At 55.1% G+C, this 26,252-nt stretch overlaps 12 protein-coding genes across 12 annotated transcripts; 8 read left to right on the top strand and 4 right to left on the bottom strand.

Annotated features, from left to right (window-relative positions):
• Positions 1 to 12: 12 nt before the first annotated feature.
• BO80DRAFT_273594 (uncharacterized protein) lies at positions 13 to 2,471 on the top strand. Its single transcript, XM_025714854.1, has 4 exons — positions 13 to 186; positions 254 to 364; positions 463 to 1,043; positions 1,110 to 2,471. Exons 2-4 carry the CDS (start codon positions 276 to 278, stop codon positions 2,297 to 2,299), a joined length of 1,860 nt encoding a protein of 619 aa, XP_025578212.1. The 5' UTR covers positions 13 to 186; positions 254 to 275; the 3' UTR covers positions 2,300 to 2,471.
• A 1,351-nt stretch (positions 2,472 to 3,822) lies between these two features.
• BO80DRAFT_348878 (glutamate decarboxylase) lies at positions 3,823 to 5,510 on the top strand (the record flags this gene model as incomplete). The annotated part of the gene is made up of 4 exons (XM_025715478.1): positions 3,823 to 4,058; positions 4,107 to 4,134; positions 4,184 to 5,349; positions 5,396 to 5,510. 4 exons carry the CDS (start codon positions 3,823 to 3,825, stop codon positions 5,508 to 5,510), a joined length of 1,545 nt encoding a protein of 514 aa, XP_025578211.1.
• Positions 5,511 to 5,842: 332 nt separating this feature from the next.
• Positions 5,843 to 8,477, top strand: BO80DRAFT_376148 (uncharacterized protein). Its single transcript, XM_025716649.1, has 3 exons — positions 5,843 to 6,281; positions 6,333 to 7,278; positions 7,323 to 8,477. The coding sequence occupies exons 1-3, from the start codon at positions 5,919 to 5,921 to the stop codon at positions 8,363 to 8,365; spliced, it is 2,352 nt and encodes a 783-aa protein (XP_025578210.1). The 5' UTR covers positions 5,843 to 5,918; the 3' UTR covers positions 8,366 to 8,477.
• On the bottom strand, positions 8,478 to 10,438 carry BO80DRAFT_422793 (uncharacterized protein). The gene has a single exon (XM_025718898.1). The coding sequence runs from the start codon at positions 10,366 to 10,368 to the stop codon at positions 8,710 to 8,712; it is 1,659 nt and encodes a 552-aa protein (XP_025578209.1). The 5' UTR covers positions 10,369 to 10,438; the 3' UTR covers positions 8,478 to 8,709.
• Positions 10,439 to 10,742: 304 nt separating this feature from the next.
• Positions 10,743 to 11,672, bottom strand: BO80DRAFT_273445 (uncharacterized protein). The gene has a single exon (XM_025714853.1). The coding sequence runs from the start codon at positions 11,203 to 11,205 to the stop codon at positions 10,873 to 10,875; it is 333 nt and encodes a 110-aa protein (XP_025578208.1). The 5' UTR covers positions 11,206 to 11,672; the 3' UTR covers positions 10,743 to 10,872.
• A 1,428-nt stretch (positions 11,673 to 13,100) lies between these two features.
• On the bottom strand, positions 13,101 to 14,818 carry BO80DRAFT_500170 (GNAT family N-acetyltransferase; the record flags this gene model as incomplete). Its single annotated transcript, XM_025724221.1, has 5 exons — positions 14,159 to 14,818; positions 13,931 to 14,091; positions 13,742 to 13,819; positions 13,514 to 13,564; positions 13,101 to 13,325 (listed from the first exon to the last, which is right to left on the bottom strand). The coding sequence occupies exons 1-5, from the start codon at positions 14,655 to 14,657 to the stop codon at positions 13,101 to 13,103; spliced, it is 1,014 nt and encodes a 337-aa protein (XP_025578207.1). The 5' UTR covers positions 14,658 to 14,818.
• A 627-nt stretch (positions 14,819 to 15,445) lies between these two features.
• Positions 15,446 to 17,356, top strand: ergS. Its single transcript, XM_025714851.1, has 2 exons — positions 15,446 to 17,205; positions 17,258 to 17,356. Exon 1 carries the CDS (start codon positions 15,606 to 15,608, stop codon positions 17,022 to 17,024), a length of 1,419 nt encoding a protein of 472 aa, XP_025578206.1. The 5' UTR covers positions 15,446 to 15,605; the 3' UTR covers positions 17,025 to 17,205; positions 17,258 to 17,356.
• BO80DRAFT_273401 (uncharacterized protein) lies at positions 17,357 to 18,479 on the top strand. The gene is made up of 4 exons (XM_025714852.1): positions 17,357 to 17,414; positions 17,460 to 17,757; positions 17,806 to 18,136; positions 18,210 to 18,479. The coding sequence occupies exons 2-4, from the start codon at positions 17,682 to 17,684 to the stop codon at positions 18,346 to 18,348; spliced, it is 546 nt and encodes a 181-aa protein (XP_025578205.1). The 5' UTR covers positions 17,357 to 17,414; positions 17,460 to 17,681; the 3' UTR covers positions 18,349 to 18,479.
• Positions 18,480 to 18,545: 66 nt separating this feature from the next.
• Positions 18,546 to 19,863, bottom strand: BO80DRAFT_422792 (uncharacterized protein). Its single transcript, XM_025718897.1, has 3 exons — positions 19,395 to 19,863; positions 19,188 to 19,329; positions 18,546 to 19,051 (listed from the first exon to the last, which is right to left on the bottom strand). Exons 1-3 carry the CDS (start codon positions 19,448 to 19,450, stop codon positions 18,611 to 18,613), a joined length of 639 nt encoding a protein of 212 aa, XP_025578204.1. The 5' UTR covers positions 19,451 to 19,863; the 3' UTR covers positions 18,546 to 18,610.
• A 98-nt stretch (positions 19,864 to 19,961) lies between these two features.
• Positions 19,962 to 20,768, top strand: BO80DRAFT_487652 (MOSC domain-containing protein; the record flags this gene model as incomplete). The annotated part of the gene is made up of 1 exon (XM_025723556.1): positions 19,962 to 20,768. Exon 1 carries the CDS (start codon positions 20,196 to 20,198, stop codon positions 20,766 to 20,768), a length of 573 nt encoding a protein of 190 aa, XP_025578203.1. The 5' UTR covers positions 19,962 to 20,195.
• On the top strand, positions 20,703 to 22,862 carry BO80DRAFT_491617 (catalase; the record flags this gene model as incomplete). Its single annotated transcript, XM_025723710.1, has 10 exons — positions 20,703 to 20,941; positions 20,985 to 21,111; positions 21,162 to 21,185; positions 21,241 to 21,544; positions 21,595 to 21,602; positions 21,645 to 21,768; positions 21,816 to 22,103; positions 22,157 to 22,241; positions 22,294 to 22,722; positions 22,777 to 22,862. Exons 1-10 carry the CDS (start codon positions 20,911 to 20,913, stop codon positions 22,860 to 22,862), a joined length of 1,506 nt encoding a protein of 501 aa, XP_025578202.1. The 5' UTR covers positions 20,703 to 20,910.
• Positions 22,863 to 23,909: 1,047 nt separating this feature from the next.
• Positions 23,910 to 25,676, top strand: BO80DRAFT_349161 (sulfite oxidase; the record flags this gene model as incomplete). Its single annotated transcript, XM_025715489.1, has 2 exons — positions 23,910 to 24,133; positions 24,200 to 25,676. 2 exons carry the CDS (start codon positions 23,910 to 23,912, stop codon positions 25,674 to 25,676), a joined length of 1,701 nt encoding a protein of 566 aa, XP_025578201.1.
• Positions 25,677 to 26,252: the final 576 nt, after the last annotated feature.

Below are 26,252 nucleotides of genomic sequence, written 5' to 3'. Positions count from 1 at the left end.
CCGGATTAACGTTCCCCGAATCGATTAGGCAGTCGGAAAGGGCCACAGGGCCACAGGGCAACATACCAGACCAACCCGCCCCTAACTTCCCACCTCTCCAGCCCGACTTCTTAATCCCCATTCCCCAAATCGCACGACTTCGTCGATTCGCATCCACGATTCGAGCCCATTCCGTCCGCACAGACCGTAAGTCTCGCCCTCTGCAGCTGGTTCGAGTCGTTGTCGTCATCGCCAGGGTCTAACAATTTCGCAGCCGAATAGGTTGATCGTCCACAATGCCCAAGAAAGGAGGAAAGAGCAAGAGTAAGGGAAAGAAGAGCGGTGGTGGTGCTGCTAAGAAGCCCGCCGATGTCCCCAACAATGTGTGAGTGGCACCCCTCAATTGCAAGAAATTTGAAATTGTGCGGTTGCTTCCTTGATCGCATCTGTGTTTCGCACACTGACCGTTGTACCTCCACACAGCGCCCCCGCCAACGAGGTCGAGGAAACCATCACCAAGAGCGACGGCGAACCCGAAACTGTTGCTACCGAAGCAGGCGCCGCAGTGACTACAGTATCCGAGCCCGTCGTCCCCGAAACGGCCTCCAAGAGCGAGAGCAATGTTGAAGCCGTCGCTGAAGATGACACTGGCGTGTCTGCACCCACGGCCGTCATTCCTGAAACTGTCACCAAGGACGACAGCGAAGTCGCTGCTGAAGCTGCTGATGCTGGGGTGACTGCACCCGAGACCATCGTTCCTGAAACAGTTACCAAGAGCGATAGTGACGCCGTCGCCGCTGAAGTTGCTGGCGCTGGGGTGACTGTACCCGAGACCGTCACCAAGCCCGATGTTCCTGAAACTGTCGCTGCAGCTCCTGCGACATCCGAGACTGTTGTTCCCAACATTACCACTGAGATCCCCTCGGCCGCTCTTCCGATCAATTTCACCGAGGCAGCCTCGAATGCGGTCAGCACCTCGTTCCCCAAGGTGGATGAGAGCGTCGTAGAAGATGCTGCGCAGAAGGCGCCGATCTCCCAGGACGAGAAGGTGGAAGAGGGAACGAGTAAGTCGAACCCAAGAGCGCGCATGTTGAGTATCAGGGACACGTCTAACCCCTGCTTTCCAACAGCTGTATTGCCTTCCCCTACCGAGGTGGCAGCCACCTCTCTGCCAGTTAAAGACAACGCCCCGGAGACCCACGCCGACGCCCACGTGAAGCGACCATACGAAAGCAGCCTCTTCACGAAGGAGGAAAACCACAAGCCCCACAAGATGCCCAAGGTGGAAGACGAGCAAGACACTGCCATCGAGAAGGATGCGATTGCCGACAAGGTTGAGGTTCCCAGTGGGACAACTGTGCAGCCCCAAGTTGTTCCCGGACTTGGTGCTGGTGCTTCGGATGAGGCGTCCAAGGACTTGGAGGTCCCAGGGCTTGCTGCGGCGGACAATGACGCCAGCAAGGCCGCTGGAGCTACATCCAGCACCGCGCCTCAGGCTACCGATGCCACCAACGAAAAGGTTGTTGAAGTTCCATCCAGCGCAACCGAGGCCCAGGCGGCTGAGACAAGCGCAGCCGACACCACTGCTGTCGCCCCAGTGGAGGTTTCCGCAAAGCCTGAGACTGCTGAGGCTATTGCTCCCTCTGGAGCTCCCACCTCTGTTGTAGCCGAGAGCACCGGTGAAGTCAAGCCGACGGCCGGTGAGGTAACACAGGCGGAGTCAGCGACGGCCACCAAGGCCCCGACCGCAGCCGCAGACAGTGAACCCGTCTCAGTCGTTCCCACCAGCATCACAAACCCCTCTGCGATGGGTAAGGATGCGGCGGACAAGACGGCCGAGAAGTCCGCTGTCGAGTCCGCCGAGGCGAAACAGCCCGTGAAGGCAGCGGAAGACAAGCCCCAGGAGGCGAAGGAACAAGCGCCGGAAAAGCACCAAAGTGTTGTTCCTTCCACGATCAAGGACACCAAGCCGGAGGCCGCGCCCCAAGCGACTCAAGCCGCTTCGGAGGCTCCTAAAGAGGAAGGCGCTGCAGTCAAGAAGGCCGAAGAGGCCAAGCCTTCAGAGACCAAGCCCTCGGCGCCCCAACCGGAGGGTGCCTCTGCTACTAAGACTGCCGAAGAGAGCAAACCCGAGGCCGCTCAAGCTGCCCCGAAACCCGCCGAGGGCAAGTCGACTGTTGAGCAGGCCAAGGATACTGCCAAGGGTGAGGCCAACAAGGCCCCCGAGAGGACCAAGTCGGAAGTGAGCAGCAAGGCGGAGAAGCGCAAGAGCGGACTCTGGACCTGGCTCAAGCGCAAGGTCAAGGGCGACAAGAACTAAGCGTTGCCCTGTTTTGTGCCCTTAGCTACCGGATGGATTTCCGATCCGGATCGATCTTTTGGCTTTTTGGTGGTGGATGCCGACCAAAAAGCCCGTATTGCTGATACCCCATATGAATGGTTGCATGGAGCGACGGATATAAAAAAAGCAAAACCTCTAAACAAAAAAGGAAAACAAGGGAAACAACGCAACCTAGGCAGAAATATACCAGAGATAACGCCCCTATATGACGATGGATGGCGGGTGTACGATATGAATGGACGGGACGGGATACCACACGGATTGGGCTGGGCTTTCTGACTGGGATGTTGTAAGCACATGTGTTTCATGTTCATGTTCATGTCTAGCCGAGAATGGGATGCTGTAAGTACTGGTTTAATGGTAATGGAGGGGAAATGCGACGATTGATTATTTTGTGGCTTCCGGAGGCTATCAAGGGTTGGCTGTTGTAGTTATCTATGGCCAGGTGGCTACGATAGTGACAGGTGACATGACAACTGACAACGTAGATACTAGTCGAACGATAGTATAGAGGCCATCTAACTCGATCACTGCTAGTTCGGACAACACATCGTTGCGAGCCCGCAATTCACCGCCATTTCCGCCGCAGAGGGATCGGGATCGGAAGAGCGTCTCCGGGTCGCTTCGGGTTAGCCTTGATACGCAGTACGCTGTCGGCTTCTGTCACTGTACTCAGTACTGTCCGTACTTGTAGTATTGATGCGGTGGCGCTGAACCCCTCCATCGTCCATCCTAAATCAATAGCTTCTCTTCCAAGTACCCTTCCAGGACCACAACGATTCCCTTCGACGTTCTTCTCCCCCACTTGGCTATCCTTCTTGACTCCAACCGGATTCCAAGAAAGGGGATCAAGATCGGCTAGTAGCCCATGATATCACTCGCCTGGCCGATCCCTCCGTCACCCCTCCACTTGCCGCCCCACGATGAGGGAATTCGCGTCTCCCCTTCGTCCTCGTTTCCCCCTCTTTCGGACCTGCTGGTGAATCAGGCTCCATCTTGTCCCCATTCCCATCGTGGCTGAGACAATTTCCACCGGCTGTCGACCGATCCAGGCCAAGCTTTCCTTAAAGCTTTTAGCGCTTCGTTCCTGGTTGGCTCGTGGTGATTCGCCCACCCAGCCAAACGAGGAGGGGGGAGGGGCCCGTCTACCCACTCGTCCTCCGTCGTCCTTCGTGATGGGCGTTCTAGGAATTAGGGCCATGTCTGAGCTGCTGGAAAGGGGCTTCATGACTGGCCGCCACGCCCCCTGGGGCTGAGGACAACAGCCACTCGTGGGCGGTTTCTTCCACCCGTGTGTTGCCTGAGCTGACGGATGATGCGGCAGACCAGGGCAGGAGGGGGGGACAATACCGAGCTAATTGCCTGGAGGGCTGGCTGATTCTCGTGGGACGAGGTGGCCCCCTCCCTTTATTTACTTCACTGCTCCTCCTTTTTTCTGTTGTTTTTCCTGTCCGCATCTTTCTTTCTCTCAATTCTCTAATTCACCTATCTCACTCTACACAATGGTTCATCTTGCCAAGGTTAAGCGCGACAGCGAGATCGACAAGACCCTTGAACGGGTTGACTCGATCAAGCTCGAGTCTACTGAGGAGGATGGCTTTTACTCCAGCGTCTACGGCACCCGCTTCGCTACGGAGCAGCTGCCCTCGACTGAGATGCCGGAGCGGGAGATGCCTCGCGAGGTGGCCTACCGTATGATCAAGGATGAGCTGAGCCTGGATGGTAACCCCATGCTCAAGTAGGTTTCCCGATCGTAAGACTGGATGGTGGGCTAATTGTTGGATAGCCTTGCGAGTTTCGTGACCACCTACATGGTATGCTTCCCATCCAATGGCATCCGTCTGCCAATGCTAATTCGAGTAGGAAGAGGAAGTTGAGAAGCTCATGACCGAGTCGTTCAGCAAGAACTTCATCGACTACGAGGAATACCCCCAGTCCGCCGAGATCCAGAACCGTTGTGTGAACATGATTGCCCGTCTGTTCAACGCCCCCACCGACAGTGAGGAGGACCACCCCATGGGCACTTCCACCATCGGTTCTTCCGAGGCGATCATGCTGGGCACCTTGGCCATGAAGAGACGTTGGCAGAACAAGCGCAAGGCGGAGGGTAAGGACTACTCCCGGCCGAACATTGTCATGAACAGTGCCGTCCAGGTGTGCTGGGAGAAGGCCGCCCGCTACTTTGACGTGGAGGAGCGTTACGTCTTCTGCACGGAAGATCGCTACGTGATCGACCCCCAGCAGGCCGTGGACCTGGTGGACGAGAACACCATTGGTATCTGCGCCATCCTGGGTACCACCTACACTGGTGAGTATGAGGACGTCAAGGCCATCAACGACCTCCTGATCGAGCGTGGCATTGACTGCCCCATCCACGTCGATGCCGCCAGTGGTGGTTTCGTCGCTCCTTTCGTCAACCCCGAGTTGAAGTGGGACTTCCGTCTGGAGAAGGTGGTGTCGATCAACGTGTCCGGCCACAAGTACGGTCTGGTCTACCCCGGTGTCGGCTGGGTGGTGTGGCGCTCGCCCGAGTACCTGCCCAAGGAGCTGATCTTCAACATCAACTACCTGGGTGCGGAGCAGGCCAGCTTCACGCTGAACTTCTCCAAGGGCGCGTCGCAGGTCATTGGACAGTACTACCAGATGATTCGCCTGGGCAAGCGGGGCTACCGGTCGATCATGTTGAACATCACGCGCATTGCGGACTACCTGGCGGAGGAGCTGGAGAAGCAGGGCTTCGTGATCATGAACCAGCGCCGTGGTAAGGGACTGCCGTTGGTGGCGTTCCGTCTGCCCGCGGAGCGCGACACGCAGTTCGATGAGTTTGCGATTGCGCACCAGCTGCGTGAGCGCGGATGGATCGTGCCGGCGTACACGATGGCGCCCAACAGCAACTCGCTGAAGCTGATGCGGGTGGTGGTGCGCGAGGACTTCACCAAGAGCCGATGCGATGCGCTGCTGGCGGACATCAAGCTGGCGCTGAAGACGCTGGGCGATATGGACAAGACGATGCTGGAGCGGTACACTAAGTAAGTTTTGGTGACTCGGTTTGGAGAGCGAGACTGACGAAAGCAGGCACGTTCAGGAGCACTCGACCAACTCGCACAAGGCCAAGCATGTGCACCACCACTACAAGAACGAGACCCATTCGCTGCAGGGCAAGCATGGCAAGACTCACGGTGTGTGCTAGAGGAAGCCGAAGACGGGGAGTTTGTACATGATAATCGGATGCTACTGGGTAGACATCTTGTACATGAAACATGACATGAATATGATCATTGACTGCATGGTGGATCTGCTGTAACCACGAAGGATGGGGCGGGATTGATCTTTGCCTGAACGCGACCGACGGCGTCCTTAGTAGCAACTCGCCAGTGTAGTGAAGCGTAAGCACCAGCCCTGCCGGGGAAAGCCAGAGCGCCAATGGGGAGGCGCCTGTCCCGCGGGTGGCCGCCCGGACCCAATCGTGCCTTTCTTTATGTTTGATGGCTTGTCTCATCTCATCCTTCCATCGCCAACGCACTTCTCACCTGCATTTCCTTTCCCTTTTCTCCTCCCCCTCCCCTCCCCTCCCCTCCTCTCTCCCATCACCATCTCCATGCCCCTCTTCCGCCGCAAGCACAAGCCGTCTGCTGCCGCATCTGCATTCCGATCTGTCGAGCACCTGCCAGCGGCCACCCCTGGCGTCTACCCCAACGACCCGGACGATCTCGACCGTCGTTTCTCCGTCTCCACCTCCCGCGAGCCTCTGCCTCCGGTGCCTGTCACCAATACTCCAACAGCCCCTCCATCCAATACCACCATTACCTCGACGCCGACCGCGACACCTCTGTTCAACCACAACAATAGCAGCAGCAATAATCTCCCCCAGGCGCACCATCCTGCTCATTACCCTCTGCGCCGCTCCAAGAGCCAGCGGCATACCAGCAGCCCTCGAGGCAACAACAGCGACGACTCTCCGGTACTTGCAGCCGCCCCTGCACCCATCCTCGATGCTGACCCTCCCCATCAGTCGTGGCCTCTACCAGACGAGCCACTGCAGCCCGTGGAGCCCGAACCTCGCAAGTCCCGTCGCAGTCTATTCTCCCTCCACTCGTCGGCCAACGCTCGCGACCAATCCATTCTCCCGCGCAGCCGATCGGTGAAGAAGATCACCGGTCGACCAAACTCAAAACAACAGCGACCGTTGTCGATAGACACCACGTCGGAACATCGCCCGACCACGGCCTGGTCGAGGGAGCATGAATTAGACGCCCCGTGGCCCAAGGTTCCTCAGCCGCCCCGTCAACCCCCACCGCAACAACAGCAGCAGCAGCAGCCGCTGCCGCCCCAGCTTCAGCCGGGAGCACAGCCTCCGCCCCAGTCCCAAGCTCAGACGCCGACTCGGAGTGCAGCAGACGCTCCGTTTCAGCCCCAGCCGCGGACCCAACCTCCACCCCAACCACAGCCGCAGCCGCCGCCGTCACGGTCTGAAGACCGATCACCGATGCCGCCGAGCACAGGACCAGCTCTCGACACCCGAGCTCCTCGTTCACCGCATCCTTCCATCCAACGAGCCAACACTGACAGCGGTCTGCTCGACCTGGTTCCCCGTCCCTCACCGGTGGAGCCGTCCCGACCGCCCGCCGACCTGGCCCCAACACAGCCTCAATTGGACCCCACGGTCGGTGCTCGACCCTCTTCCCGCCAATCCATCGGGCCTCCATCACCATTGCGCCCACTCCCTGTTCATCCTGACACCGTGGCGAGTGGCATGTCCGAACGTCCATCTGCGCCCGCGGGTCAGTCTCCGGCCCAGGGGCATGGCCCTTATCCGGAAGCTGGCTTCCGGAACCCTGGACCGTCTGCTCCGGAGCCAGGGCGGAACACGCCGATTTCCCGTGACGGACGACGTGAGCCTCGCGAGGAAGCGAGCGAGATTGATGTGCGGGCATTAGTTCAGAAGCATGACGAACTTCGTAAGTGAGCTGCTATCATGGAAGGCGAAGACTAATCGAAACAGAGGCCAAATACTCCAAGGTCAAGCGATACTACTTTGAAAAGGAAGCGCAGGTGCAACATCTGCAGAATACTGTAGCCCACCAGCGTATGGCAGTGTCCCGCACGGTGTTGGACGATAACGAGTATGCCAACCGATTCGGTCGCCTGGACGGGGCCATCAAGGACCTGGCCTTTGCTGTTCGCAAGGATTGGGCGACCCTGCCGTCGTGGCTCAATGGGTATGTCAATGACGACGCGCATACCACCGGCACCAAGGAGATGACGGCGATCGGCCGGGCCGTGATGAGCCGGTGGTTGGTGGAGGAGCTGTTCGAGCGGTACTTTCACCCGGCGCTGGAGCCCACGTTCAGCCGCCAGCTCAAGAGCATTGAGATGAATTTGCGCCGGCAGCAGGTCAAGACATGCACGGAGGAAGACAAAGAGAACGAGATCGCACGGATCTCCAACTGGCGTCGTACAACGCTGGATGGGCTCACGAACCTCCAGGGCCCGCAGGCGGACGAGTACCGGGCGAAGCTCATTGACCAGCTGATCAGCAGCCTGGTGGCCACACTGGTGGCGCACCTGCACGAGCCTCCGCCGCCGGGGCTGGACAACGGCGCGCGGATGATTGTGGAGAACGCGGTGGGCATTGCCGAGAAGATCCCACTAGAGTCGCGTGACGTGTGCGTCGAGTACATTCCCCCGGGGACCGTAGTCCAGGAGGGGACGATGAAGGTGGAGACGGGGCTGCCGCCGCTGACCCATGTGCGGGCGGAATCCAGCGGGTCCGTCGAGCTGGAGCGCGGCGAGGGAGGAACTGAGGAGACGGACGAGGGAGGTGAGTCAGGTCCGCCACCGCGGGAGCAGCGCATGCGATCGGTATTTAGCTCGCTGATGGGACGACGGCCAGGCCCGTCAGCGCCGACGGGGGAGCCGCGGGTGGTGGAAGAGCGCGAACGGGGCCCGGGACGGATCCGGTTTGCGTCGTTTGTGACGGCGGAGGTGCGAGGACGAGGACCGATGAATGTACTGGTGAAGGCGCCTGTATATATGGTGGAGTGATCGTACGGCGGACTGAGCTTCCGGAGAGTGGAACATACGAAGTAGTGATGTAAATTTGATGATCCATGAATATGGGATATAGTATGTTTTCATTAATATTAACTAACTATATTACTTCACCTCATCTATCTACTACTATATCCTTCTATCAGAGTAGTAGTCTATGCCAGCATATAACCCATTCCCACCCCCTAATGCACGCTCGCATGCATCCACCCATCTCATCCTAATATACCATAATCATTGTGCCCAGCACACTATCCCTCCCACTGTGTCCCGCACATCCTTCCACCATCCACCATCCATCCCAATTATCCCCAATCCAACAAAAAACAAACCATCCATCACGAACCCTCCCTCCCCCCCTCATCCCCAGATAAAGATGACTTCGATGATAGGTGAGACTCATAAACCGCACACCCCACCACCTCCAGCAACCAACGTTCGCGATACGCGATGGCCCGTTTGGCGAAGCGATTGAGGTATTCGTTCATGGTGGTTAATAGGGGATCGGGTTTTGCGTGGGTGAGGAAGGTGGTTGGTGTTAGTACAACCATGTTGTTTTCTTCTTGGGGTGGTTCGTCTTTCTCGGGGTCGGGTTCTGAGGGTTCGGTTTGGGAGGGAGGAGGAGGGGTATTTGTATTTGTATTTGTAGTTGTATTTGGATTTGGTAGAGGATCAGGGTGAGGGTGAGGATTGGAGGGGGCTGTGGTAGGAGGGATATTCAGGACGTCTTCGACACCACCCGGGAGGGTCTCATTCACCCAGACGCAGAAGTTCTCGAACATGCCGTTGCGGGTGATGAAGGTGAGGGTGGATTGGAGGGAGGCAGGGTTGAGGATGGTGCGGGGGAGGATGGGATACGGGGAGGTGAGGGTGCGGTGGATGTGGGTGGTTGTTGCGAGGTCGGTGAGGAGGTTGGTTTCTTCGAGGTCGGAGTTGGGGTCGGTTGGTTCGTAGGGGTGGTTGGTGGTGGTGGTGGTGGTGGTTGGTGGTATGGGAGAAGTAAGTAAAGGACGATCATACCCCAATCGCACCCTCCAGAACCAATTACACGCGATGAGGCTGATGATGCACGGGATGAGAACTACGTAGCCGTACCACATGGTTGCGGTGACGAGACTGGCGGCGCCGGCGACGATGCCGTTGATGCCGTTGACGACGGCGTGCCATTGGAGACCGCGGAAGCGGAGGCGGAGAGGATCTTTGAAGAGGGAGATGTCGAGGTCGTAGTCGTTGTGGATGTCGAGTGGGTTTGGGGTGGTGGTGGTGGTGGGGGTGGAATGGGAGGACATGCATGCGTGGTAGTGGCGTTGGAAGCGAAGGACGAGATAGCCCGACCAGATGGAGTTCACGACGCCGAATGCTGCCGCTAGTCCGTTGCCGATGTATCCGGAGAGGAGGTTACTGGCGTGGTAGACGCGGTGGTTGGCGCCCCAGATGGCCATGAGGGTGCCGGTGCCGACGAGGAGCGCGCCGAAGCCCATGAGCGCGTCCATGAGGATGCGGTCGACGAGTTCGGTGCCGAGTTCGCGGAAGTTGACGCTGAGGCGGGATTTGAGGATGAGGGTGGTGTGGGCGGAGGGGGAGGCGGCGACGAGGTGGTGGAGGTGCTGGCGCTCCTGGCGCAGGAGTTGCACGTTTTGGTAGCTGAGGTAGAGGTCACGGGCGGCGACGAGGGTGATCAGCAGGGCGACGGGGCCGCCGATGGCCATGAGGATCATGGCGTATCGGGGGACGGGGATTTGGTTCCAGACGTTGGCGGCGAAATCGGCGGCATTGGCGAGTTCGAGGAAGCCGACGCCGGCGAGGAGGGAGTTGCGGAAGAGTGGTTGTTGGGTGAGGTGTAGTCGGGGCTGGGACCGGGTGAAGGGGTTGCAGGAACGGCGGTGGGAACGGATGAAGGACACGCTGGTGTTGCTGGGGGAGATGTGGGAGGTGGAGGTGATGGTGAGGTCGCTCGACTCGCGGAGGAGCTTTGGGATCGGGGAGGGAGCGGACATGGTGGTGGGAGTGAGGAGAATTGGACCACCATGGAGGAAGAAGAAGAAGAATAAGAAGAAGAGACAGCAGAAGAAGAGCAGAAGCTGGGGAGAAAAGAAGGGGGAGAAAGTCCCAAAAAGAGGAATGGGAATCTTGGGCCGGATTGGGATGGGTGGGGCGGTCGCCCTGTAGGGCTGAGCCGATCTGCCGTGGTTGGCTGGATGCCTTCACCATTGGGAGGGCCCCAACTGCTGACGTGGCTCGAACATACATCGTTACTGCAGAAGGCTACTAGTATGATACCCATTTCCGTGTATTAAATTGATTATAGTTGCCTAATACCCACGAGGCTGAACATAGTTTAGCAGGGTATCTGAAAGTTGTGGTCTGGACAGGATGCTTCAGCATAGGGATTCAGAATCAATATTCCCGACGAGCCGTCGTCTATATGAGATTATGAGATATACACACTGGATCACTGCAGATGCTTTCGCTGTAGGAATCCAAGTACTCCGAGGGAACTTCTACGGCAGAATATGGCCCTTCGATGAGCAAGTTGGTAGTGAAGATTGCCAGACTATAAAATGAGCACAAATAAACCAACGAACTCCCCACATTTGAAAGACAATCGCTTCAGCCGGCATACTGATGGTCCTGGATCTTGAGAACGTTGTAATCATCCGTGTAGCCTGTGTAGAAAGTGCCATGATTGCCAAATCGATCGAGCCCATCAGCCAATAATAGAACAGAGTGCAAGGAAGGGATTTGCAGAACGAGGCAGTCGAGTATTTCAGGGAAGCATCTGAGCTACCATTATAGCTGCGGAACTCCGCTTGCTGGAGTCCAAATTTGCTCATGGTAAGATAATAGTTGTCCTGATCCCAAGTCCCGTTTGCTCGATCGCCTTCGAAACTGCCATCGGCGGTATCCTCTCGTTCCAGCGTGAGGTCGTCCAGTGTGTACGTCACGGGATCGATGCCCGTGAGAACGACTTTGGAATCAAAGGTTCCGCCGCCGGTATTAACAATCGTCCCGCTGGGCTGTTGGATACTGGCGCCGATTCGTTTGTGTTCGATCGTGGTGGTTGTCACCCAGTAGCGCTGTTTTTGAGGGGCCCCATTCGCCAGAGATTGATCGGGTTGGGGGGCTTTTTTCGAGGATGGCAACGCATGCTCGAATTCGTTTTCGGTGGCTGAATAGCTTCACGGCCCCGAAATATCCGTGGCCGGATCGTCATAGTCGATGGGCTTGATCGTGGCGAGGTCCGAATCACTCAGCTCGTATGCGGCGCCTGAATCGGGGTCGATCGCTTACTCCATACAACCACCTCATCTTTATTACAGGCCAGGACTGGATGGTTAATAGATTCGGATCACAGTTTATTTATAGAGTCCTATATATTAAATTCTAGAGATAGCTATTTATACAAGAAATAGACTTATGATCTCACAAACCTTATAGAAGCTCAAATAAACTCAAAACAGAGTATAATCAAATCAGGTACTAGTTTCTTTATCAAGCGCAGTAATAAAAGCAGGTCATGTAGCTGCGCTAGGCCTTTTGAGCAGAGGCAGTACTATTGAACAAATCTGGGTGTACTGAAATCAGTTGACCATGGGCCGGGTTTTAATAAGTTGGTTAAGCCCAAAAAAGTATCATACCCATGCCATCCCCTTTCCGTTCTAGGCTCCAGTCAAAAGGGTGAAACCCCCATCCCCCACCCATTCTCCAGTTCAGACACTTCTTTTCATATGGATCTTCTCCGCTCAGCCCACGATAGCCCGCCATCAGTCAGCAAAATCACCCTTTTACTTTAACCATTGCGATCGATGACCCGACGCTGCATCTTGAGAAAGAACCAGGCGGAATGAATTCTAGGCCCGATTCGATCAGGGAGACGATGTCTTGAGAGAAGCGAGAAGCTCACAGCCCGACAACAGCAGTCAGGGTAACCCTGCCGTGGGTCATGAAGATGAAGTCGAACTCGAATATCTCTCCGGAGTTAAATTGGCCTTGGTTATCATTGCGGTTATTGCGATCGCTTTGCTTGTCATGCTTGATATGTCCATAATCGCAACGGTGAGTAATTACCTCTGGCTGAGTCACCTAAGTTTATCATGTAGACTCGCATTTTGAAAAAAAAAAAAAAAAAAAAAAAAAAAAAAAAAAAAAAAGGCAATCCCTAAAATCATGAGCGACTTTCACTCTACTGCGGGCGTTGGTTGGTACGGAAGTGCGTATTTATTAACAAGGTAAGTAGATTATCCTCCTAAGTCTCCTTCACTGTGTGTGAAGATTACTCACTGTCTCCAAGCTTGTACTCTCCAGCCTATGTCAGGCAAGTTATATTCTCGGTTTAATGTCAAGGTAGTTGCGATCAGCCTACACACTACCTCCTGAAACCAACAATATCATAGTATACATATATGGCCTTCATCGCTCTTTTCGAGCTTGGCTCATTAGTATGCGGGTATGTCTCGCCATTCTGTTCCACCTCATGAGTGAGTAACTAATGCGTTCAAGTCACCCGGCTTGGTTATTACCTGCCCTCGGCAGTTACGGGAACCGTCTTAACCGCCATCGGATCTGGACTGATGAGTCTCTTCACTCCGCATACCAGCATGGGGAAATGGATCGGGTATCAAATCATCGCCGGGGTGGGGCGCGGTTGTGCTCTTCAAATGGTATCGGTACTCTGTACCCAGACCGATTCTTTGACCAATATTACTAACCCAGCGAACCAACCAGCCCCTCATAGCCGTCGCAAAACAATCTGCCTCCCTCCAAAATCTCCACCAGCATGGCCTTTCTCTATTTCTGCCAGAACTTCGGGGGAGCACTGTGGCTTTCCTTCGCGAGCACAGTGTTCAACACCGGTCTTGCAACCCTTCTCCCCATCTACGCACCGGACGTTTCGGTTTCGGAAGTGACGTCGGCTGGGGTATCTGGACTGCGATCTGTGATCCCGCATGCTAGTCTAGATGGGGTGGTTATCGCTTATAATGATGCGATTCAGCATGTGTTCTATATGGTTGCTGGAACGGCGGGGGGGGGGGGGGGGGGGGGGGGGCGTTTCTATTTAGTTGGGGTCTAGGATGGAAGAGCGTTCAGAAGAGAGCCTAGCTTGAGGTTGGAGTCTGGTGATGGACCAATTACTCCGCTCACCCTTGGCGCTGTGTTATGTTCATAGGGAGCTTTGATCATGGCATCATCTTCCTGTATCATGTACTCGATATTCATATATTCCAATAGATCTAACAAGCCAGGCCATGACTACACAGAAGAAACAGATTCCCGGCCCAGATCCACCGAACGTCGAAAGTATCGTTGAAATCAACTGGGAGTATACGAATCAGTATCACTAGTCTTTTACAGAAGATTTCCTGAACATACGAACCAACTGCACCCAAATCCGTGACAGTAGGATTCGTCTTCTCCGTAGTACACGGCTGATATTACACTTGGCTCATCCTGATACTCCATACATATACCATATAGTACACAACTAGTAATACATCTTCAGACCCGATCCCGCACCATCGACGCCTGCCAATACCCCGGCACGACCTCAAACTCCCTTACCACCCGAAACCCATACCGCTCATACAGCCCGCGACCCTGCGGCGTCGACGACAGAAACGTCTCCACCCCCGCTGCATCCGCCCGCTCCAACCCCCAGCGTAGCAGCCGGGATCCGATGCCCTGGCCGTTGTATTCAGGTAAGGTGCCGAGCATATCGAGATCTACCATCGTCACAATCAGCTACAGCCCTACCTACCAAATAAGGAAAAGGAATAGAAATAAACGTACAAAAAAACTCCCTCCCCCCCATCACCCGCCCCTTCTCACTCTCCATGAGGGCAAAAAACCGCGTACAGAGGTCCGCGTCCGCGCTGGGCGGCCACACCGTCGCTCCTTGACCAACTTTACCAATACTCTCCTCTGGGGTCTTGGGGGTAGGTAACTTCCACTTGGCGAAGGCGGCCACTACACCGTCTGCGGTCGTGACTTTCAGGAATGCAGTGCGGGGGGTCGAGGCACAGGCAGAGGTGGTGGATTGGATCTCGGTGCGGAAGTGGTCCACCCACCAGTTGCGGACGTCGTTGGTGAGGGGGAACATGCGCCGGCTGAAGGGGTCGGAGAAGGAGTGGAGGAAGACGTCGGTTATAGAGGGGCTGTCGCGGGGTGTGGCGGGGAGGAGATTGAATTGTTCATTTTTGGGGGTGGGGGTGAGGGTTGGTTTGGTGCTGAGGAGGCGGGTTGGGGTTTGTGTTTGTAGGGTGAGGGGGTTGGGGAGACGGAGGGGCATGGTGATGATGGGTTAGTGATTGGTGGATGTGGATGTAGATGCAGCTGCAGATTAAATAGTCACGGTTGATGTGAAAATTCATGACGTATATCACGTGGATGGAACATTCCGAAGGGGGTTCCGAGAGTTACGTATTTGAAAAGGAAAAGCCTGAAAGGACGTGTGGTGGTGCTGTCTCCAATGTCTTGACTGCGGTGTATATATTTACATGGAATGTCTGTTACTAACCGAGTGAGTGGAACCGCTGAACAGGTGGTGTATGTTCTGTTGAATAGTGCAGATAGTGTACTGATCTCTAGCTCCACTAGCAAATCCTCAATAGTCCCAATCACCAAAAGCAAACACCAGCATAACTCACTATCCATCTCGGCCCAGCATACGACTCGGAGTATCCGGCGGCCCCCGCGGCCTCCGTTGCAGCCCTGCAGCCAGCCTAGCGTAGGGCTGACCATGGCCCATCGCGGTCCGTCTAGGCGACCCCTAAGCTTTGGAAACCGCCGGCCGAGCCTATGGCAGCGAGTCTTCCTCCCGCGCCCCACTTGGGCACAAGCTTTCCCTGGATGCTTGCAGGGTCCAGTAGGCAGCCATATTCTGCAGAGACGAGCATACGAGTGTGCCGTGAGATGACCATGATATAAAAAGAAGACAGCAACGATGTGAAGGCGCAGCTATCTATGCCTCTAGTTAGTATAGGCCAAGTAGTATCATGAGAGGCCGAAATAAGCCAATGGTGGTTGGCTCAGCATGACTTTTGATTCCGAGGTATTGTCCTGGCCCCACCGTGGGTTGGACAGCTGCAGATTGACTCTAGGGCATCGTTGCAGCCCTCACGGCCTTTCCGAGACATGGCGCTGATCCGTTGATGGCAGCCTAGTCTGACCTGGATTATATTTGCATCTTCTACTTTGTATCTCATAACATCCTACACATTCTCAGATAGTCTGTACAATGTTATGCACCGACATGAATCCTGATCCTCCATCCAAGTCTTGCAAGCAGCAACCCAAGCAGGACCCCAAGCGGAAATCTAAGCCGAATTCCAAGGTCTTGCTGGCCGACACCATCGGCCAAGCGCTGTACGAGCGTCTCCAAGCTCGTCTGGACGGTCCGGTTTCCATCCACCACCCCCTCGCTCCATGGCCCTCTGTCCACTCCAGCAGCAGCATCCACAGCACCAGCACCAGAACCCTCTCCCCAGCCACCTCCACCTCCGACATCAAAAGCATCGTGTCCAGCCGCACCAGCCATGACTCCATGCCGAAGCCCCCGCTGCCACCCCCTCTCCCGAACCGCATCATCACGCTCGCCGGGCCCAACACCTCCCTCGAAGCCCTCTCCACCATCACCCGTCTCGCTGCTCAACACAGTCAAGTCTCGCATATGGGCCTGCTCGACCCCAGCTACTCCATCTTCCTCCACACCACCCACACCGCCGCTCTCTGCTTCAAAATCCTCCACAAGACGGCCATCATCTCCGGCGACCCCATCAGCCATCCATCTGACATCAGCGCCCTGCTCTCCGAATTCCACACCTACCGCAAAGCCCACCATCTCGGCATCGCCTTTCTCGGCGCCAGCCCTATCCTCACCCACTACGCCGATGCCACCGTCCAACCCTGGACTCTCCTGCACTTTGGCAAAGAACGTGTCCTGAACCCCACCACCAATCCCATCCTCCACGAAACCACCGGAAAACGCATCCTCCTCCAAACCAAACAACTCCTCCATCCTACCAAAGGCAACCTCACCCTAGACATCTATATCCCCACCACCCCCAAGAAAGACCTTGACATCACCCTCGAAACCTCCCTCCAATCCATCTACAACACCTGGCGCACCACCCGCAACGCCTCCACCACCCCACAGGCCTTCATCACCTCCTACAACCTCTTCCCCACCACCCCCCTCATGACCTACATCTACGCGCGCGCCCCCACCGGTGAACCCATCGCCTTCGCAGCCCTGCGCTACCTCGGCGCCAAAACCGGCTACCACATCGACCCGTGCATCGCGGCCCCCACCGCCCCAAAAGGCACCACGGACCTCCTCCTCTTCGCCGCCATGGCACTATGCAAAACCGCAGGGGTATCCTACCTCAGTATCGGATACGAGCCATTCGAAGAACTCGGCGAGGTGAGCGGATTACCAAGTGCATTGGAACACGTCACGAGAAAGATGTATCGGTTTGCGTTCGGTCGGTTACCCTTGGCAGGGAAGAAGGCGTATCATGACAAGTGGCGGCCGGAGGAGGAGTTGGAGGAGCCGTTGTATTTGGTGTTTCCGGGGGGTGGGGTGCCGGAGATTAGGGCCGTCGTGGCGGTGATGCATGTTGCGAATGTGAGGATTCGGAGGGTGGTGTGGGGGTGATGGTAGAGGGGTAGTGATTTTAGTGATAGTGGATCTTTAGTTATTGTCGTTTGTGGTTATTGCATATCGGGTTGGAATGTATTATATATTAGGTTGGGGTTATAATTATTGAGAGGAATATGTTGCATGAGAATCCAGATAGTAGTTAATGTTGACGTTGATGATAGATGGTAAACAAAAGGTGAGTACGCTAGGCAAGCACATCGCCCGAGCCCGAACAACTAACTTTATAGCTTGAATTCCCACTGTCCAACCTATCCTCGATTTGCTTACCGCAGCCACTAACTATCTAGCGGTTAACATCTTTTCCCCGTCCTCGAAGGAATCCTCATCCACAGCGGCTTGAAATCCTTTGACGATCTGGTCCATGGGCGCACAGCCGTTTCAACGGTAAGTTCAGGTACCACTTCTTCGCGACGATTTGACATAAGAAAGATCTTAGTAGCATTACTAGGTCGTGGCCTACTTTACTATGGAGAAGTGAGATCCACCAGGATGAAAGAAAGGCGAATCAGCCGGCCATCACGTGCGCCTCACCCGTACCCGATCTCCTCCCACCGCCAGAGACCGAGCTCTAGACTCCATTACCTACGAGCGAACCCATCCACTCGTTCGTAGCTGACCCATGAACAGCATTTCTTACGTCTCCTCTTCAGCATGTCAGCAACCATCCACTCTCGAGTTGTGGATGTTGACCGACTTATTCCTCGAGTCGTGAGCCACGACCGTGAAGGTACCATCAAATCCAGCCATTCTCCTACAATCTACTAATCTACCCCAGAGCGAGACGTAGAGAATCTCCTCCCCTGGATATTCAAACACACCGAAATAGCTGAAGAAGAGTATTTGGAGGACTGGCCGGATGGAAGCAACAGGCTTACGTTCTTCTTCAATGAGCTCGTCTCCTACTATGCCGACTTTGACCCACGAGGACCGGACCTCGCGGCCATGCCGATGCGAGAGGACATTGTTCTGCCCCGGAAAAGCTGGTCCGGGTCGGACCGGGACCGAGCTCGGTCTCTTATCAAAACACAAGGCATGCTTTTACGCCTCCTGATGCAGACGGTATATGAGCGTCTGGAGAGTGTTGTGAAGCAGGAGGTGGAGATTCGGTGAGTCGCTCAGTCTCTTGTATCTAGGTTGGAGTGTTCTGTCGATTCGTTTCGCAATGTTAACGAAGGACAGGTTTCCTATCTCCGCATCGACAGTTAAATACGTGATTGGCGGGAAACAGTATGGTAGTAGGCCAGAGGGCGAGATCACCGTTGGTCCGCGGGATGAACGTCTGCCTATCATATCTTACACAGGAGTATGTCTTGGCTGATTACTTCTGGTGCTCAGACCATGAAGCCTTCGAGCTGGAATTCACGCGAGGCTACAATCTATGTCTCAAGAAGGATTGGCTGGAAGCTACGCGTGCTCTGTCTAGGCTGTTTCGATACCTGCTGAGTGGCAAGGCGAAGGTCGGCGCTTTGCAAGTTCTCCCAGGAGCTGCCACGACGGCTGACGACGTCTGATCAACCCCCTGTTCAATCTAATTCTCTTACTATATACCATATCACATGTGGTCAACGTCCATAGCAGGATTAATTCGTTGCAACGCCCCTCTGCGCATCAATGGCCGCCGTCACAATGTTCAATCTCGCCTCTCCACTGGCGATGTACCTGATCAACGCCCACAAGAACTTCAACGCCTGTCCTCGTTGATTCGCATCTTTGAGATCGAAATGGATCGATCTTCGAACCCATAGGAGAACCCCGTCAACATCTGTGACCTCTCCAGGTCGGGTGGTCTCCATATATCTAATATACTCCGGGGAGAAATACGCCGCGCTGATATAGAAGAGCGTTCCATGCATGCTGACCACAAACGACTCCTGATCCCGGTGCTTGATCAATTCCAGTTTGGTTCTCTGGGCGATCATCCCCCCGATCATTTCACCCACCTCCTGGGCAAACACCGATGCGATGAAGGATTCTGAATCCCCAGAGCCACGCTTGACCCCCCCGGCATCCCGTGGCTTGCACTTTTTGTTTCATTAGACGAGTACGGATGCCAAAGGAGATGAAGCAGAACCCAAACGATGGAAAGAAACAGGGTGATTTCGAAATAGAGGGAGAGAGAAAAGGAGAATAGCTGGTATGAAGCACCAAGCTACTAACCTCCAAACTAGCCACCGGTACCTTAGAGCTTCGATCGGATCCCGAAAAGCTTCCTCGGAAGTTAACTCCCACCGACCCATCGTTTACCACCACGTCCGTGACGCCCGCCATATCCCACTGGAACTGGTTCTCCGCGGCGAAGCTATTCTGGCTGTTAGACTGCCCATTATACATACGTATCCTTCGCATGGGGATCGGCGTACGGACCATGTGAGAAACAACCCCTCCGGGCCCGGCGTAGCCAAGGATCGATCCTCTTTCATCTTCCCCAGGGTACTTTTGATCAAGATCTTGAGGGCCTCGGTGCTGACCGTCTCGCGCTTCCCCTCATTACTAGAGGTGGAGAGCTCGGTGGCGATAGAGCTGTCGCTGGCTTTCCGTTGGTGCGCTCGGTTGATGGAGGCCTCGGAGGTGTACGTGGTGCAGAGCTCGGCCAGATACCCGAAAAATATGCCAAACGGGTTGTCCGTGAATTCGTCGTCGTTAAAGGCCTTGAGATCGTCGATGGATGCAAATTCTGGGATCGAGGTGAAGGGTTAACTGGTGAGACTGGACCGAGAGGAAAGAGGTTTCGTGGTAACCTGGATGATCATCTCTGGGGAGTCTTTCGGGGATGATCCGGGTGGGAGGAAGATTCATCAACGGGATTGGAATGTTTTCTAGTTAACCCCGACCCGTCATAGTAATACCAAAGGAGCATAAGGGAAGAGTCTCCGCCCGACATGTGACAGCGACAGAAGCGCATTCATCGATAGACTAATGATTGGACTGGCGCCAATTCAGCTCCCCGTGACTGCCCAAGCTTCCCGATCAACTGGCCAGTCTGCATCTACACAACCGCCCTCGGCGCACAGATGTGAGAAATGGCGGCCCCATCCCTGTCGCTGAGTTGGCACGGCAGACAGGAGGGGTAATCAATCCTATACCTACGTCAATAAAACCAACACCCACGGTATATACGCTATAGCAAACAACAACCCATTGCCAATCCAACGATTACTACACATCATGTCGACGACTGTGACAACCACCACCACCCTCATCGGAGCTACTCCCCGCGTCCTCTCCGTCTCCAAATCCACCACCCACTCGCCATCCAAAACCCCCGTCCCCTCCATCACCCTCCTCGCCAATCTCGGCGTCTCAGGTGACTGCCACGCCGGCCCAACCGTCCAACACAGCGTTCAGCAACAGAACAACCCCACCAGCACCAACCTCCGTCAAGTCCACCTCGTGCCGGTGGAAACCCTCCGCGAAGTGTCCCGCAAGATTGGCCCGGGAGCAACCCTCGCCGCCGGACAAATCGGGGAGAATGTCACCACCGAAGGGATTGAGTTGGCGGGGTTGTCCCGCGGGACGGAATTACATTTTGAGGACGGAGCGGTGATTGAGTTGACGGGGGTGAGAGAGCCGGGACCGGGATTGGATCGGGTGCGAGTAGGGCTGAGGGAGGAATTCGTGGGCGTTGGTCGACGGTGGGCGGGGGTGATGGGGGTGGTCAAGCGGGGGGGCGAGGTAAGGCCGGGGATGGGCATTACGCTGGTGAAACCGGGTCGAGTGGAAGCGTTGCCGGTGGTATAATCTATCTTTGCTCGTGGAAGAATAAGGTTCGGTCTCTTGAGACCAGCCATGATGTAATTGACTCGATCCATATAAAACCATCGGTGACCCAATTCAAGGGTAATCAACTCGAATTAAGTCAATCGCACGGTTAATCAGCAACATGGCTCAACGATACTACACTCTCGCAGAAGGTGCTCGTCCCAGCCATCCTGGTATCCCCTGCTAACCCTCCAGGATGCCCGTACGCGAGCAATTCCACCTCGGTGCAGCTGCGCAGCGGCAATGCCGGCCTGCTTCTGATGCAGGACACGCAGCTCATCGAGACGCTGGCACATTTTGCCCGCGAGCGGATTCCCGAACGGCATGTCATCCCGTCAGTACCTCACTAATTCATCACTAATCGATGTCCAGAGTGGTCCACGCCAAAGCCGCCGGGTCAGTCCATCCCTTCAATCACCTACCAATGATCACAGAACGCTAATGATCGCAGAGCATACGGCGAATTTACCTGCACTCACGACTGTACCGACATCACCTCAGCCAGCTTCCTCAGTGAGATCGGCAAAACCACGCCCCTGCTACTGCGCATCTCGACCGTAGGACCCGAGGCCGGCTCGGCCGATACCCTCCGGGATGTGCATGGCTGGGCGATGAAGCTGTACACGGATGAGGGCAACCTCGACTGGGTGTTTAACAACACGCCGGTGTTTTTCATTCGCGATCCGTTGAAGTTTCCGTCGTTGAATCGGTCGCATAAGAGGAATCCGCAGTCGCATTTGCCGGATCCGAATATGGTGATCCCTGCCCCCAATGACAGTGTATAGAGTGATACTAACGGGTACAGTTCTGGGAGTACGTTTGATTCAGTCTCTGGTATTCGTACTGACGATGTAGTTTCCACGCCGGCAATCCCGAAGGCTTCCACCAACTTCTCCATCTGTTTAGCGATCGAGGCACGCCAGCCTCGCTGCGCCATATGAATGCGTATAGTGGACATACCTACAAGTTCACTCTCAAAGTAGGTTCCCAACTGTTAATTGAAGAAGGATGGAAGTAACCGTCTAGGATGGCTCCTTCAACTATGTCAAATTCCACATCAAAACCACTCAAGGGATCAAAAATTTCACCAAAGAAGAGTCGGTCCGGGTAGCCGGGGAGAATCCGGACTTCCTGATTCAGGATATGTTCGAGGTGATCGAGCGCAAAGATTACCCCGAGTGGAAGGTATACGTGCAGGTGATGACGCCTGAACAGGCGGAGACCTACCGATGGAATATCTTCGATATGACCAAGGTGTGGCCGCATAGTGATTTTCCGCTGCGACAGATTGGGACGATGAAGTTGAACCGTAATGTGAGTACCCATCCCATCAGTTCATGTTGTGTGGTTTGTTACTAAGGGTCTAGCCACGGAACTACTTTACCGATATCGAACAAGCCGCCTTTTCCCCCTCCAACATGGTCCCGGGCATCGCTCCATCGGCAGACCCAGGTATATATCTCTTACCCTCAAGCACCTATGTGTATGCAGCTAAACCAGTCAGTCCTCCAAGCACGCATGTTCTCCTACCCCGACGCCGCGCGCTACCGACTCGGCACCAACTACCAACAACTCCCCACCAACGCGGCCAAAGCCCCCGTGTACTGTCCCTACCAACGGGACGGCCAGATGAACTTTTCCGACAACTACGGCGCGGACCCCAACTACGTCGGATCCAGTCTGCAGCCCATCACCTATTACCAGGATCTTACCGGCCAGCCGCCCCAGACGGTGAGCACGCTCACCGAGCACGAGAAGTGGGTGGGCCAGGTGAGTAATTTCCAGTACGGGTTGTACGAGGACGACTTTGAGCAGGCGGCGGGGCTGTGGAAGGTGATTGGCAAGGAGCCGGGGCACCAGGAGCGATTCTTTGGCAACGTGGCCGTGCATTTGAGTCAGGTGAAATCTAGTGCGCTTCGCAAGAGGGTGTACGGTAGGTGCCACATGCTGTCATCGGATGATCGGATGGGGCTAATGCGAAGGTTAGGGTTGTTTGGTCGGGTGGATTGGGGATTGGGGGAGGGGGTGAGAAAGGCGACGGAGGGGTTGGTGAATGATGCACACAAGACTTGATAAAGTGATATGATGACTATTTAGAGGACAAGACTCGTAAATGCACATGTATCGGAGAAAAGTCAACATTCCCGGGAATGGCGGCCCAGCCATTGGCAATCATTCAGGACGAGTTCAGAACAATGCGTGATTCGCAGTATTATGACAAGATCGTACCATGATAATACTCGTATTATGCATCCATCAGTCTAGACCGTGATTCACTTTGTCATCACATGCAAACCACACCATACTCCGTAGGATTAATGGATGGTATAAAATACAAGCAAGAAACAATCCCAAACGACCCCTAAAAGTGCAATCAAGGGATATCTCCATGACACCAACCCACTTGGAATCCAGGTATGCAGCAAAATACATACCCTCACCAATATCCATAACAACCCCAAATCCGGAGTATGTGCCACTCGATCAATTTTCCCACTGCGATCGGACCCGTCAAACCATCCCGAACGAGTATGACTAGTGGACCAATTAGACCTGCGCTATTGGAGATGATATCGAGACCCTGAGCTCAAGCACTTGCCAGTGGGGTAGATCCGCTGCTTCCGGGACCACCACCACTACCTCCTCCTCCCAGTTCCACCTACTATCTACCACCGACGTATTAGAATCTGTCTATCCTATGAAATCCCCAGAATCCGATCAAGCCATACCACCTACCCAATCACCATCCAATTCCACTAAACTTCCACGATAGGATGGCTGGTATGATAGGTTCGGGGAACCCTCGGCTCCCTGGCTAAGTAGTGTTGGTTTACTGGTGGACAAGCAGATAGTCATGAAGTCACCGTCCCGGCATGCCTGCATGGATTGTTTTCAGCTGGGATGGAAATCCTGGCATTCCCTGCCTGCCCCTCTTTCTCCCAATCTTCCACTTCCATCCACTTTTCCACTTCCACTTCCACTTCCACTTCCACTTCCGTACAAGTCAATCTTACCCACCCATCATCTCCACCTACCTACAATCAAACACACACGTATATATATAGCACCCCCTCCCCCCGAGGAATAATCAACATGACATCCACTCAAACCACCACGAAAATGTCCACCCTCACCGCCCAAATGGACACCACCAACCGGCCCGACGAATGGAAGATCGAGCAAGGCATGGCAGGCCATAAACTGCCGATTCTCGATCAAACGGGACTGGATACCGTGCATATCTACCCGCCCGGGCCGACGAAGCGCGATCGCGACGAGGAGGCGATTGCGGAGGTGGGGGATCGTAATGAACTGTTTCAGCGGGAGAGGGTGGGGTGGAAGGGGTAATACCCCCTTTTTCTTTATTCCATTCTGCCTGGGAATATTGCTGACATGGATGCTGGGATTAGATACGTGGAATGGGAAAAATACCCCGAGAAAAAAGCCAAAGCGCATCAGATCCTGAGGTCACAGACCTTCGACCCCGTCCCGGATTACATGTTCGGTCCCATTCCCGACTCGAACCCCGTGCTCACCGGCGAGGATTTCAAGCAGTGGCATGAGGCGTTGGGGGGCGAACTCGCCTCCGTGGCGGAGGATTCGTGGCGGACGGTGCTCCGCGAAAAACACCCCGATATGTTGCATCTGTTGCAGTTTCCGTATAATGGGGAGCCGCCGAAACGGTTGGTGACGTCCAAGGTGATCACGCCGAATCCGTTGCATTTTGTGCGGAATCATGGGGGGATTCCGCTCATTGATAAGGAGAAGTGGAGTCTGGCGTTGGATGGGTTGGTCAAGCATCCGAAGAATTATACGTTGGAGGATTTGCAGGATGAGACGCGGTTCCCGCGGATCGAGAAGACGGTGACGATTCAGTGTTCGGGGACTCGGCGCATTGAGCAGATTAGTTTGTATGGCGGGCAAGGGGATGAAGTTCCGCAGGCGCCGTGGGCCGAGGGGGCGATCGGCACGGCGCGGTATGTGGGGATCAGTTTGAAGAAGGTGATTAAGGATTGTGGGGGGTTGGTGGCCCCCGCGAAGCATTTGGAGTTGTATGGGGCCGAGACGTACATCAAGGATCTGGAGGCGATGAATTATGTCGTGAGTGTGCCGTGGTCGAAAGTCAAGGCGAACGAGGTGATTCTGGCGTGGGAGATGAACGGCGAACCCTTGCCCAAGATCCATGGCTATCCGTTGCGGGTGGTGGTGTTGGGATATATCGGAGCCCGCAGCGTCAAATGGCTGTATCGCATCAAGGCCATTGAGAACCCGTCGCGCGCCCCCGTGCAGAGTCGCGAGTATCTCTACTTCAATCAGCAGATCGGCAAATACAACCAGAAGCCGACGGAGGGGATCCAGATCCAGGAGATGCCGGTCAGTTCGGCGATCATGTCGCCCTGGACGAAGCAGGTGATTGTGCACGAGGGGACGATTCGGTGCAAGGGCTGGGCCTATTCGGGGGGGGGTCGGTGGCCGGAACGGGTGGAATTGTCGGCCGATGGGGGATTCAGCTGGTATGCGGTGCCGCAGGAGAAGTTATCCAAGAAGGGGCGCTGGACGTGGCGGACCTGGGAGATGGAGTTGCCGTGTGATGTGGAGGGTTGGATCGAGATCGTCTGTCGCTGCTGGGATAACTCGCTCAACACGCAGCCATTGAATGTCCGGGCCGCGTGGAACTGGGGTCTCCATGTGACGTCCTCGGCGCATCGCATCAGCGTGTACAGCGTCAACAAGAAACATCCGGCGACGCGGCAGCGCATTGAGAAGATGGAGCATTTGGGCATTCCGTTAGCGCCGTTGACCTTTTACCAGCCGATCCCGGGACAGACGCCCGAGGAGTATGAGCAGTTCTGGCGCGAGCATGATCCCAGAGATGTGGATGATTAAGCTGTCTGCCCGGATGGGATAAACATGTAACCATCATCTGTAGAGAGGATGATAATACTCAGGGTAGCAAGAGGATGACATGCCCTACCTACGTGAAGTCCATCGAGCCACCATTTAGAAACGTATTATCCTATCTCATAAGGAACTGCTAGCTACAACAGTCTCGTGTACTGGGTTACAACGCTCACGACGGGAATAAACCATCCATCAACCCATAATCCCAAAACCAAGCGAAACTGCTCAACCCTTACCATCCCACTCACTGAATCTCAAAGCAACCCCAGCATACACCAAATCCACTATCCCTCTAACCAGCACCATTCTTCCTTTCCAAAGCCATCCCCGAATAAAATACATACCTAGCTAGACATCTGACCATGCTTCTTGGGTTGCTCTGTGGTCTCCCCCGCGTATCATACCGGACTGTACGGCAGAGTATCATACCAGCCTCCATCTTGTTTTCCCCATCTCACTGCAGGCAGGCCATCGGTCTCTCCATCCCTCTCCATCCTCATCCTCATCTCTGGTGGGGATTCAGAATGGCTACGGGGATAGGAGAGATTTTTCCAAGCCTGG

This window comes from Aspergillus ibericus (assembly GCF_003184845.1).
Source record: "Aspergillus ibericus CBS 121593 unplaced genomic scaffold BO80scaffold_8, whole genome shotgun sequence".
Lineage (NCBI taxonomy): Eukaryota > Fungi > Ascomycota > Eurotiomycetes > Eurotiales > Aspergillaceae > Aspergillus > Aspergillus ibericus.
The sequence above is the reverse complement of the archived record's forward strand: the minus strand, read 5'-3'. Positions and strand labels throughout refer to the sequence as shown.